A 14,978-nucleotide genomic window follows, 5' to 3' on the forward strand; every position below is an offset into this window, starting at 1 on the left:
AGATTTTTTTTTAAATATAGGTTTTCCTTTCTATAGATAAATATCCAGTTCCCTTTCTTCTGACACTCTCACAGTTTCTGTGTTTACAACAACGATAATTTTCACCCTATGACTGTAACAGCTAATTTTATACTTATTTGCCACTTGTTTTCCTTCTGTAATTTAATAGAATAACTAACTGCATTATTTATGTTTTACTTTTTTTACTAATTCTAATAGAGATTTTACATTTTCCCCTACAACTTTTATTATAAACAATAATGTGGATTTCATCATTTCAGGTTCAGGGAGAAGGAGTGTCAGTTCAAAATGTGACTTAATGATTAAAAGGCTTGGAATCTTAAAAATGATAAAGATCAGAACATTTGAAGAAATAAGAAGTTTTGTAATAACTTTAAAACTTCACTGAAATTATTTTGCAGGAACTTCTGCAAAGAAAAGTTTTACCGAAGTTTTCAGATACATAAACAACTGTGAAGTGTTGGTTGAAGAATACAGTACTTTAAGAAAGGAAAAAAAGGTTAACTGGGCACTACAAAAGGTAAAACAAGTAACTAACATAGTTACTGTAAAAAATAATTTATTGCAAGTTTTTGTCATGTGAGAGGAGTGTGTCCTAGGACAATTAAATTCAGGATGAAGAAACTGGAAGTCAGAGATGCAAAAAAAGCAAGATGCAACTGTGTTGATCCAAACCATATGACAATAATAAATGTGTGCAAAATAATATAAAATATATATGAAACATTCATTGTCCTCTCTAAACTGTAAATTAATGTTCTCTAAAAAGCAGATATTTACTCTTCAGAGGAAATTGGAGAGATAAAATAGTCAAAGAAAATGTTTCAGCTACTAAGAACTGGATATAATGGAAAGCATGAATAAATACATACATGAAAACAGAAAAACAGCTACAGTTATTGATGTGAGAACCTGGGTTCATGTAAAGAATACAAATGTACGGAAAACATAAGGAAGAAAAGCTTACAACTGATCCTATCGCTTCTGTATGACTCCATCTACCATTTTTTTTAATTACCCATACTATTAAGAATTCGATGTCAGGCATGATTAATATTTCTAAAATCAAAGCAAGAGAGCGTCATTCTACTGGTATGAACAAACAAATAACAATAGTTTAAAGGGTAACCTTTTTTTAAATTAACTTTTGCAATTCTAAAGTATCTGAGTGAATCTCTTTCTATAAATATGCCTATATTTAACAAACAAAAGTAATCCAAGAAACTGTCTTTTTAATCTTTTAACATAACTTCCGTAATTTTAGAAGGCATCTTGTGTGGGGTGTTTCATTCGTTCTCTTCAAACAAATGGAAAAATAATTATCAGTGCACAAGCTGCCTGTACAATGACTAGTGATGAAATATATTTTCATCTGTATGATCCTTATAGCAGTTACTTCAGGACTCCAATGTTGTTTTATAATATGAGATGAAAATTTGTTTTCTGCATCCTGTACTAATTAACCATCACTACATTAGTGAGTTTTGTTAATTCTTACTGTTACCACAATTTTGATTCATGAAATGTGTTACACTTAATTAATTAGTGTCTCAATGATATAAAATTTGAGTATCCTCCCTAGAAAATTAATTTAAATTTTAGTAATTCATAGAAAAATCTTTTTTATTACTGAGTGGATAGAATTCTAAAATGAAAGTGAAAGGACAACCACATGATAGACAGCTATATAATGAGGAGCAAAAAAAAGGACAACAGAAGGGTTTGTCATTGTGTATACTAATCAGAATGTGAAAAAAATGCTGTAATTTTTCTCCACAGACAATAATCAAACATAATTCTTTCTGTGTACAACATTGCAAGTGTGATTACAAGAAAACAAATATTATGTGTTGTATATATTTATCTTATCACCACACTTCACTGGAGCAAAAATTCCAACATAATGCAATTGCTATAATCAGCGATGAACACACCAGTCACCTTCGTGTTGGCTGGTGATGATATGACCTTACATGTGAAGCCATGACCTGACATGGGTATGTATCCACCTTATTTTCCTTTATCATATTTGCAGTTTCCCATCAGGGGTGTGTGTATCCACCTTTTACCTTCCTCTATATGTAGTAATGTTCAATAGGTTCTCAAAGGAGAGCAAGTTTGCTGATGACAAATATTACAGTGTTTTTGTCCTAACTCTTGACAACAGCTTCATCTACAGTGTAAATAACATTAAATTAAGCTACTACTTACTAAAAAAGTTGTCAACAAATCTCTTACAATGAGCTCTACTGAACATTATATTATCTCAGTAGCCAGTACACTGTAACCCAGTGAATTTATTATGAATGTTGCTAATATGTAGTTTTTCTCTGACATTTAAATGAGGTACATTTCAAAATATACCCTTCTTTCTTAAAACCTTTTATTTATTGCCTAATTTAGCATCAACCATAGACAAGCTCAGTTTGTATTATTTCTCATTAAGCAGACAGTACTGTGTAACGTAGACTTCACATCTGCATTATTTCGGTATGGTTTTATTTATTCAGGACTTTGAGTTTCATATTTTATTTTTGTTTTTACATTTTATGTGAAATTATTATTAACTGCAATGTGTCACCAAAAGGTAACTAGTATAGGGGCACTTTATACTATCTATGATGTACACTGCATCTGCCTGTGTAGGCTTGTAAACAGCAGCCTCACTGTAAATTGAGGTATGGACAGATTAAGGTCATTTTTAGCAACGTGCGTATATACATGCTTTCTGGGTCTACATGACTCGCTACTAAATAGTATGTTTATCTTACTGCACACTCTTTGGTCTGTAGAACTGCTAAATGATTCTTGATATCATCAATTAAAGTGTCTGATTCTTACATTTTCTTATTCCTTTTAGCACTGATGATGGCCATACTGTAGCTTAAATGTAATTAGATCTGTGATAAAATACTGTACATATTGATATGCAACTTTTCACTATGTCCATCCATGATTATAGTCATTCCACAGCTGCTGAGCTCAATGATACCGCAAAGAATCCAACCTACTGCAATTGTTTACCACCTCTCTCTCTTTCTCTCTCTCTCTCTCTCTCTCTCTCTCTCTCTCTGTCTCTATCTGTCTCTCTCTCTCTCTCTTTCTTTCTTTCTTCCTCTTACCTTCTCTACATGTGTGCGGCTGTATTTTGTGTGTGTGTGTGTGTGTGTGTGTGTGTGTGTGTGCGTAATAAACAGAGAGAGAGAGAGAGAGAGAGAGAGAATGAAAAAAGTAGTACCATTGGTAACTGTCACACGGAAATCTATTTTAGCAGTTTAATACCATTTTTAAAGATCTGCTATAATAATTGTAACATAAACCAACAAAGGGAAAGAATATAACAATAAGTCAATTCAACAACAATAAAATCTTATTTGTTATCAGCCAATATGAAACATCCAATAAACTTTTGTAATGGTTATAGAGGTAATGTTGATACCTAAAACTAAGAAAACATTGCTGAATAATATGTTCAGCATTTAATTATGATTAAGTGTAAATTAATTACAATACATGGTGCCGTAAATTTCTATGTCTGTCAATAAAGATGGAATTTCGTACCCCACTATGCATGCTGTAGATGTCTTAAAGCTTCAAATAACTACCTAGCATTTAATTTTTTTTACAATGGTATAAATAAATATTTTGGCATAATAAAGATATTTACTCATACTAAAGAAATTAACTTCACTACCCTCAGGGTAGTGAGAGTACTGCTATGGAAGATTATATTCAACCCAAGTGAAATGAAGATTAAAAGTTTGAACATGGAGTTTCAGTTCAACCACAGAGGAGAATATTATGTTAAGGATTTGCAACAATTTGTTTATTTGTATCATCACATAATTCTTTTTACAACCAGCTATTTAATTATCACCAAATGCTGGTTCATATCATCTTGGAGAAGTACGTACTAGACCAATAACTAGATCACAGTTCAATGTCTTCAAATGGAATTTGAAATGTGTAATTTACTGAGGTAAAGAACAATGTTGTAGCACTCTAAAGAAACAACCTAGAATGAAGAAATATACTACATCTGATGGAGTATCTTGCAGAACATTTCAGATTTAATCCAATTTCCATGTATAAAAATCAGAACAAGTATTTGTAAATTATGTATATTTTCATAATTATATTTTTCATGAAAGATTAGGATTCACAAGCGAGCTAGTCAAAGAGCAAATCATTAAATACCAATGAAATTTTATTAATTTATGTTTACTATCCATAATTACTTTCTTGTTGTTCCAGAAATATACTAGGAAGTATCTAAATTCGTGTGAATATAATCTTCATTAGTGAAGACTAAAAGAAGTGCAGTATCACACAATATTTCAGGTAGACTGAGAAGTCTCCAACAAACTCCAGAAAATCAATTATATATTCGAAGTTAAAATTTTTCATTAACAGAACTACATAGTAATAAAGTTTTTTTTCACAACACAGATGCTACTGATGACGGCAGCAATGGGGGTGTGGCAACACATAGTAACATCAGTGGTAACATTACTAAATATAACCACAACAGTAGTGTCTGGCTTTATGACACACAACATGAGTTTGTTTTACTTGTTTAAGTGATAGTTGGGGATAAAGTTGTGGAAAAACCATTTATTACTTGTGATGATACTGATGGAGGTTTTTTTTATAGATGCAGGAAATTTTAATGGGTCATCATTCTATTGGAAGGTAATGTCTGTGATCCTATATTTTACATGACTACATTGTCTGTATTAGGATTGGTATCAGCCTCTTCTGAGTAGAAATTTCTGTGCACAAGTTCAACATTTATTTTGATTCGCAGAGAAATAAAGAAGAGAAAAGTTAATTATTACAGAAATATCTGGAAGAATCAAATTTCAGTTTAAGACACTGATGTATATGATCACAGATAAACATCTTTTAACATCTCATAGGATAGTTATTTTACAATTGCATACTTTCCTCTGTAGTTTCATAACATATGCTAATTGAAAGAAGAATGATAGAAGTGATTCAAAGACACTGATATCATGGATAAATTCAGATACTGAGTTTACACATCCTGAGATGAAACATCACTGAGGAACTAGAAGAAAGCCCTCATTAATGCAGGCAAGGATCACAGCTTCAATAAACACAGTAGAGAGAGAGATACAAATTCACTGTTAAGATTTAAATAATTGATTAATTGTATGTGTCACCAATGACCAAGAGGGTGAACTGGATGTTGATCCTGCTTCTGTGTTAAAAACTAAATTCAGCGAGAAATCTTTGGTATTGAAAGCATTAGTACTATAGTATCTATGATACATAAAAGCAACATAAACATTCTTTCATTGGTAGATTTTTCAGTGTAAATCAGGACTCCTATAGTTACTGGTAGGCTTATTAGGTTTGAAGTCAGTGATTGATGGGTAAGGGAACAAAAGATGAACATGACACAAATAATTGGAAAGTAAAGAAACATTGAATAAAAGAAATAAAGAACATGTTTAATATTGAAGCAGACGTATTTGTTTAGTAATATCACAAGTCACTGTTTCGGTTTTGTATTACTCATTCCAAAACCAGAATACTACGTAAAGTCTGGGCCACAGCACAGAGGGGAAAATATGTGAACCTGTAGCATTTTACAAAATGATAATTAGATGCCATATAGGACAGTAACATATAATAGTGTAGATCATGTAATTGGCAACCAGCATTCAAAAGTGGTGAACTGATACCTATTATATACACCGAGAAAATTGCCAGCAGTGAAAGCACTGAACTAATTTGTGGCCAAGCAGATATTAAAGTGACTTTCAGTAATCATGAATGAAGTGCTATAATATCAGTCACAGTACAATGAGAATCATGAAACATGTAAGTAGCAGCAAATATCACATTCAATCTTCTTGATTTTTTCAAATCATGCATTTGTCACAAAACCTCAGAGCAAAACAATTTATACTTTTATCTCTTCTATATGAAAGGCTAAAGTTTGCTTCTTGAAATGTAATGGGTTATGGGAACATCTGACAAATCATCATCTTGTGACTGTGTAAACTGAGTTAATTTTGTGAGTACAGTGTGTAATAAAACTTAGTGTTAGTTAGCTTGATGACTAAGAGTTAAACTTCAGATGAAGGTTTCTTACCGCAAAATAATGCCAATTGTAAAAGCAGCAGTCATCATTTCTATGTCACCTTCCTCAGATGGTCATATAAACATATATACTTTTACAGTCATTATTATGAAGACAAATGCTCCATAGCTCAAGAAATTGTGCAAATTGAATTGTGGCATTTCATTACAAACAAAAAGTCCTTCTGCATAATTAAAGGTCTAAGAAAAAATTACTGTAAATACCAATTTTAATGAATAAAGCTATTTGTGACTTACAAAAACAGTGAAATGGTAATTAATTTCTTGTCTTTAAGGTACTGAATCTATATTTCAAGCAGTTTAATTTGGATTCTACCTCTGTTCATGCCACAATACAATATGCAACAATGTTTACACAGAATATTCTTCAAAAGCAGACTATATCATTTTGACATTAACCATTAGTTCCCACTAACTGCAACAGTTTCTTTCACTTTAAACATTTTATGACAGTTCTGAAAAGCAAACAAATGTGTTACTTAGAAGTGTCCTATGCCACAAACTGTAATCCTTATGTTTAGTGTTTTCCTTCTTTATGAGCTTTAGTATAGTATGTTGAAACCACAGGTGATATATTATTACTACAAGAAACATCCAGGTACAGTGGCAGTAGATCTCTAAATTTATGTTTCAAGAAAGAGTTCTTCAGCTGTTAAGCTCAGCTTATATACTCTCAAGGAGCAACATGCAAAATATGAATTAAAAGCTTTACATTTGTTCATGAATCATATAAATTTAAATCCACTGTTTTCACACTCCTATTTCAAATTTTGACTCTATAGTTTCTTTCTGGAAGCCAAGACCATCAACACGACACATTAAGTTTTGCTCATTGATTGTAAAAAGGACCAGTAAGTATCTCTTTACAGAACTGAAGCATAACAAAGGCAATCTCCAAAGCTTCACCAAAGATGAAGCAATCTTTCAATATAATGTAGCTTTAATGGAGTTTTAGAAGATTTCACCATACTGATCTTTTATTAACTGTACTAGAATACTTATATTCAGATGGTCATTAAAAAATTTAAAACTCATTATTGTGTTTGAGAGATAAGAAACATGAATTTCGAATAATTTATTTCAACAATATATTAGTAACACCAATTTCAAGAAACACTTTATCAGGTGTGATCTCTCATTATGATTGAATAATGAAAATGATCAGTTTCCATTATGGATTTGAGAGGAATTGCTTTTGACCAATCTCTAATTTTCAACATTCACTGAATCAACAAAAAAATTGTTAACATTAGATATATGCAAAATATTTCCATTCATTCTGTGCCTTCCACAGAGAACCACATAGAACACTAAAGCATTTGAAAACCCTAACATTCTGCATTTCATTCATACTTTTGGCAACCAGTACATGCATAGCTTTGGCAAGGTTACATGTTAGTAATATTTTAGATTGTTCTTTTGGTTTTGGTTTACTTTAATACTTTAATAAAATTTATCTAATGTACTGATGTATTTAACATGCTCCAACTGCTTATCAACAATTCAGTAACATGTCTACAACTAAAACATATTTGAGAAATAAGAAATACTGAGTTGCTAAAATGATGCACAGAAACAAATAAACAAGTTGCATCTCATTCCTCAGCACAGCTTCTCACAATTGTTACATATTTCACTAAAAGAAGTGGGCACAAGAGTGAAACACACATTCATGCGTATATGCAACAATAATATCCAGGGAAGTAATGAATTTTCCTACTTTAATATTTTTTATAATTATTTCAGTGTGTGACTGAAATTTGAGCGTCGATAAGTCTATTTATGAGATATATGTACGAATATAAATGAATGTTCCTCTTAGAGATACAGATTATTGAGACAGACACGTTTATTTAGCATGCAGCAGAAGCACGTTGCAATACTTACACATATAGGATAACATTTTGGGTCACTGTATTATAGCTATCCCAGTTGCGTATATATTTCTTAATACAACCAACAAATTTGGAGAAACACTTTCGTCACTTAAAAGTGTTCCGGTTTTAAGCCGTACATACAAACGACTCGTGTTTTGAATGTGTTTGGAAAGAAATACTAAACAGTGTATGGAAGTATGTTACACATATGACAGTTTACCACTTTTAGACATTAACACTAAGCCTGTCTGACAATTTTGATTACGGAAACAGTGTTTCAAGTGGTTCATTTGCTTCTGCAAGTGGTAACTTCACAATTATTTATATATGTGACACTACATTTTCCTTTATTTGCCTCACGACTGTTATGGGTGCATCTCACAATAGGGTGGCTAATTACAGATAACAGTGGGTAAATGTTCACCACCGAAAACGGGACTCCTCACTCTTATATCGAGGTCGACATCGGACATCGGTAAACACGTGACGGGATGCAACGGGTCGGACGACCACACCGAAGCCAGAAATAAATACCAAATAAGAAAGGCAACATTCCAAAGTCTTTATACGAGTTCCAAATTTGCAGTACCACTGTCACGAGAACAGTGTTTAGTGATAAGCAGTGAAGCATGCGGGAAAGAATGTGGGTATGAGGTGACATAACATTTACAAGCGTTCCGAACTTCGAAGAAAAAAAAATTACTCTAACAAATTCATATATATATATATATATATATATATATAACACATTACCAGCCGAATTACCATTAAGGCACACACGAAATCGGCTAGGTATCACGGAAAGGTTTCTCGCAAATGGACACCGCATTCAGAAGAAGGCAATCATTGAGGAAGAATTTGTAATTTAGCTAGAGTACTTTTGTAAGCTGTACTTAGGATACGTTATTTCATTAGCTACTAAGTGCTCGACGTTTCACGCCTTCAGTAAACTCGGTCGCCTCGACGACGACAGTGTACGAGAGATAGGAAAGCGGAATGGAAAATACTGGAAAGTTACCGTAGGAGAGATTCTTTGGAGTATCGAGAATAATTGAAACGAAGTACACGTTTATCAGAAGAAAAATGCGAACGAAAATTATTTGGCGTAGAGTCTGGAGCCATACTTGCCTTTCTGTGGCAGCGCGAGCACGGACTCGGTGATGGGAGAACTGCCTAAGTCCTCCAGCAGCTTACGTGACCGAGTGGGCATGTCCGGGAGGAGAGGCATTGCATGCGGGGTGAAGTCCGTCAACGGCGAGAAGTCGGACAGGCGCTCGTACACGCCGGACGTGTAGTCGTCAGTGCGGAAGGTGGACGCTATCCGATCCATGGAGCGGTCCTCTTCCGTGCGCCGGGGAGAGTGTGCTCGGTAGTCGAAATGCAGCCCACGGCCGGACAGCAGCAGTTCGTCTATGGACTTGAGCACACTCGAAGTTCCGTAGCCGCCGCGGCCGGCTTCCGGCCCCGAGTGCGGCGTGAACCCCAGCTCGGCACTTTCGCGGAGGCGCGCCAAGCGCAACAGTTCTTCGTGGAGGCGCGCGTTCTCTTCAATTTGCTGCCGGCGGCGCGCTATCTCCGCTTTGATCTTGGCCTTCTTCTCCTCGCGCGTCAGCTGGTCGTCATCGTCGTCACTGCCGTAGGGCGAAGGGTGCCACGAGCGCGGCTTTCGGTGCTTGCGGCTGTCGTGGCGGCGGCGCACATCCAGCCCGTCGCTCGACCGCCGCAGGCTGTACCTGCGCAAACGCCCCGTTTCCATTCACTACTCGTGCCGCAGGCTGCTCCACTCGGCCCCGCCAGCACGGCACACGTCAGTACGGTGGTGCTAGACCGGGGTGTAACCAGTTCAAATCCTGTTCGACAAGGGTGGTTGGGTACATACACTTCCGAGCCATGACGAAGCCCTGAGGCAAATTATAAACCTATTGAGTAAGGGCACACGATACCGTAATTTTTGATGCCTCGGTTAGAAGCAGACACGAAGCTCCTCGACTCCCTCGTGTTTTTTCGCAGGAACACGCTACATTCCTTTACCAAGTTTGACAACCGCCACCCTAACATGATGCTACATTATTCAGCTCGAGCCTTAGTCCCACGTAGTAACAGCTACGCCTAAAATAAAGTGTCACACATTGTGAAAGAAAAATGGGAATATGTCTGAAAGAAGAAATTAGTTCTAGTTTGGTGGCAGGATCTCCTGCCAGTTTGTGAAACGTGAATGGCTCGTAATGCTTTGGATTTGTGGAATCTGAAACTGCGGCTACTCAATTGTCAGCACCTGTTTACTGGATATGATCTTACCTAGCACGAAAGTACGAACTCTGGAAGGGAGATTAACAAAGTGTCGCGAATGCCTCAGGAAAGTTTGACAGTATAACTCCTTTTTAGAATACCTGAAAACGATCTTGAAGATACTTCCATCAGTTATCTTTTGTGATACAACCCAAAACTCGATTCCTTCTGTTGCGATCATCTAATGGTACAGGAATTGAATCTGTCACTTTTCTCGAAACTGACAGCATCTTAGAAGTAGACTTTTACTAATTTTCCTTTCTAATAATTATTTATAGTAGGTTTATCTAATAATACAGAAGGTAAATCTGTCTCACTTTCTGGAAATGACAGTATTTTAAAAGTTCATTTCCTGGAACCTGTCAACTATGTGTTACAATAATATTACGGTAAGAGCATCTTTGCCCATCTGGAACCTGGCAGATATACATTTACGTCTTATCTTGGCAAGCAACTATCAGGAGTATCGAACCATATGAAGCATAACAATCTTCTTTCCATCAGGATTAAGCTACCGGTATTCAGAATGTCGAATCTATACATTCTTTAAAAAATATACGCTACCGATTACAGCTGGGACGGAAGACGGAGCCAGCCACATAGTTTTATAATTTAACAAAACTAGTATGGTTCCAAAAGGTAATATGATGCTAACACTGGTAGTTCATATTTTGGCTATATTCATTTGCATATACTCAGGGGGAAGTAAGAACCTTGGATCAAACATTATTTATATATTTTTCTGTCGTTTGGAGAAAAGCAGTCACCGGTAAATTGTTATGAATGAGTGGAGTGAATCAGTGACTTGCGAAACAGACGGTAGCTCACCACAGTTGTAAACAAATTTAACTTAACGCGAAGAAGCAGATTAAAATTAGCATTTCCGTTATAGTACATGATCAGAGATAGCTCACTGTATCTGTGGCGCAAGAAAATACAGCGACATTTCGAGGTGATATAAAAGGGCGACCAGGCAAATGCTAAATTAAGCGAGATGAAGCACATTTGCAGTAGTAGGGAAAGGTATATTTTATATGCGTGAGAATTACATTGTAGCATGACAGTGTTAAGCATTGGTTCTCCGTATATAATCCAGGTCAAGTTGGAAAAAGTGACGAGACTTCAGAAGTGCAAAGAACTGTTCGAGCCGTCACTGGAGTAGGCCGTATGGCACGTTACGCTATTAATAAATGAACGAGGACTATACAACTGGTACTCAGGGAATCTTGGTAAATATAATTAATTGGTAGAAAGGAACTCTATGAATCGACGATTGGAAGCATGTAGAACTTTTGGATAATAAATTGGTAGCTACTCATATAGAGATCTCGGTGTCTGCTAAAAGTGAAACAAAAATTCGATGTGTTATGGAGAGTATTTCAGGACTTACATAAAATCATCCTGAAGACGCTATGCTGAACTGGGGAGCTACAATAGGTCATTGCAGACAATGGTAAGATACGTTAGTGAGTGCACAGCCTCATGGCGATACGAGACAGTTAAATTTTGTTAGGTTTCTAGCAATGTAATGTGATTAATGGTGTGGTCTTTTCAGACACTGTCCAACGTTGAAGGAGCCCGCAGAAAGAGCAGACTTGTTTGTCAAATTCGCCGTCGTCTAGCCTCAGATTTGTCAAACAATCCCGTACACGTATAAACGAAGCTTGTCAGCTCAAATTCACTTTCAAGAAGACGCTGTTCATGTTCGTGTGTATTTTGGCGTCGGCCGGAGTGGCCGAGTGGTTCTAGGTGCTGCAGTCCGGAACCGCACGACCGCTACGGTGGCAGGGTCGAATTCTGCCTCGGGCATGGATGTGTGTTTTGTCTTTAGGTTAGTTAGGGTTCAGTAGGTCTAAGTTCTAGGGGACTGATGACCTCAGAAGTTAAGTCTCATAGTGCTCAGAGCCATTTGAACCATTTTTTTTTTTTTTTTTTTTTTTGTATTTTGGCAGTAGTGAGAACTGTGCAAATGCAGACAAAGCATTTCTGGCATTGACAGTGGTACTGTATTTAAAGAAGAAAAAGAAAACAGGACGCTTGTCCGCGAATGGCTTCAGACGGGAGAGGGATTTACCCATGAAAATCAGCTACATGAAGTATTAATCTCAGTAGCTGATGATTATATTAACTTTCTTCGAATGGAAAGTGAAGCTTTTAACAAATTGTAAAAGAGCAAACTTCTTTGTCAAATTCTGTCTCTTCTAGCCACGGATGTGTGAAACAAGAGCTTACAAGTGCCAACGAAGTTTTTCAGTTTAACCTTGCTATTGAAACACACACTTTTCATGTATGCTGTGTTTTGACACTAGCAGGACTGACTACAAACGTAGATAAAGCATTTCTAACATTGACTCTGGCACTGCGTTTAATGAAGAAAAAGAAAACAAGACGCCTGTCCAGGAAATGGTTTACAATAGGAGACAAATACACACATGAAAACCTGTCAAAGGAAATGTCGCACGGTGAACCTGATGTTTACATCAACTTTCTGCGGATGGACAGTGAAACTTTTAATAATTTCGCCCTCAGATTGACAAAGAAATATGCATGCGAAAGTTTATTCTCTTCTACTTGGTTCTCTAATGCCAGTTAATTAAGATACCACAACGTGGGAAAATATAATCCACATCGGAAGAACAGGGCAAATTCGATTTTTTTATTCCACTGAACTCTAGCGTATATGTTATGGGTAGAATATTAATTTACTTCCTTACCTCTTCCCGTATAATAGATAACTGGGAAAGGAGCGATATTGCCACCATTTTAGGAACTGTCAGTGTTATTTCGTTTTTATGCTTGATCGTAGTTGGCATAGTTGTGGAAATCCACGATACAGTGAAACAAATTGCAATAAAGCTATTTTTCACTAAAGTTCTGTGGTGAAAAATCGATACAAAACAACGTCAAATTTTCCATCAATCAAAATTTCTGGAAGGAATTTCAGACACGATATGTTTTTGGAAAACACGTCGAACAGCACTATATACAGTCAATTATTTGGTAATCAGTAAAAGTTGAGAAACTGATCATTCAAGAGTGGTTTCAGATTGCTGCGCTTTCTAACAGATCTTCGCTTGGAGATATTTCCGTAGAGTTTTAGCAAAACCGAACAATTTGGCAGTACCTTAGCTAAAAACGATTATCTTAATAAAACTGTATGAAACTGATAGGACCACCTATGTAAATGGTTTAGGTATTAGGATGTCTATTTACATGTAGCGTACTCGTAAATATATATAAATGTGCCAAATGGTTAGGGAATTCAATATTCCGAGTTCCACAGTGTCAAGAGTGTACCGAGAATACAAAATTTCAGGCATTACTTCTTAGCACGGACAACGCAGTGGTCGACGGCCTTCGCTTAACGACTGAGAGAAGCGGCAATTGCACAGAGTGAAACTGTCGTGTCACCGCCAGACACCACACTTGCTAGGTGGTAGCCTTTAAATCGGCTGCGGTCCGTTAGTATACGTCGGACCCGCGTGTCGACACTATCAGTGATTGCAGACCGAGCGCCGCCACACGGCAGGTCTAGAGAGACTTCCTAACACTCGCCCATTTGTACAACCGACTTTGCTAGCGATGGTTCACTGACAAAATACGCTCTCATTTGCCGAGACAATAGTTTAACATAGCCTTCAGCTACGTCATTTGCTACGACCTAGCAAGGCGCCATTATCAGTTACTATTGATATTGATTCATGTACCGTCAAGACCGACATTCTTCGTTAACGGATTAAAGTTAAGTATTCCACCAGCTACATCCGTTTTTCTAAATTCTAATTTCCTTGTCCTGTTCCAGACCTCACGCCAGCCTGCGTGAGCTAAAATGCGTGCCTTTCGGCCTTCCTCTAGCAACACGATGTTGGCTCTCCTGCCAACCAAAACATTGGCCACGAGGCACAACCGCGTTCTTATCGATAATGCCCTGATTTACTTGTGTAATGGCTACGCCACAATCTCCAGATGTACTGTCCGAATTTTATCGCTTACAGAATCAGCAGACACAGGACTTACTGGATCACCTTGGACAACTCGTCCGGGGTCAACGGGCAATGCAAAACGATGCGGCAGCAGCCGCTCCACCACTAACGTACCCACAACACGCTGTTGCACCAACTTTTCGACCTTTTGATGCTGCACTGGAAAGCTGGACAGAGTGGTCACGCCAATTTGGATTCCATCTCGCCGCCTACAGAATTCAAGGTAACGAGCGGCAGCCTTTTTTGTTAGCATCGGTCGGCGTAAAAACGTACCGTGTGATAGTCAAATTTTTTCCCCGACGCGACATAGCAACTCTGTCCTACAAAGAAATTTTGTCTGCATTAGATGCATATTTCAAAGAATCAATCAATGTAGTTGCGAAACGGTATACCTTCTTTCGTACAAAACGTACGGCAGGTCAGACTAATCGGGAGTGGGTTGCAACCTTGCAAGGTCTTACTAGGGACTATGCTTTTGAGTGTCAATGTGGACTCCCTTATTCAGATACTATGGTACGTGATGCAATTGCACAGACCGTTTCTGATGTTCGTATAAGGGAACAGATTTTGAAACTAGTCAATCCCTCCCTTCAACAAGTGATGGACATATTGGATCGGCAGGACACACTTGACTGCTCAGGAATCTTTTGAAACTTCACCAGCCATGTGTCAGCTT

At 36.9% G+C, this 14,978-nt stretch overlaps 1 protein-coding gene across 1 annotated transcript in view; it reads right to left on the reverse strand.

Moving 5' to 3' along the window:
* Positions 1-9,021: 9,021 nt before the first annotated feature.
* Positions 9,022-14,978, reverse strand: part of LOC126249066 (histone-lysine N-methyltransferase 2D-like) — a gene marked incomplete at its 5' end in the record, with an annotated part of 205,371 nt that continues 199,414 nt past the window's right edge. The window contains one exon of the mRNA XM_049950717.1: positions 9,022-9,763. Within this exon, the coding sequence (XP_049806674.1) occupies positions 9,127-9,763 (637 nt within the window). The remainder of the gene's footprint in view (positions 9,764-14,978) is intronic.

Source organism: Schistocerca nitens, chromosome 3, assembly GCF_023898315.1.
Source record: "Schistocerca nitens isolate TAMUIC-IGC-003100 chromosome 3, iqSchNite1.1, whole genome shotgun sequence".
Lineage (NCBI taxonomy): Eukaryota > Metazoa > Arthropoda > Insecta > Orthoptera > Acrididae > Schistocerca > Schistocerca nitens.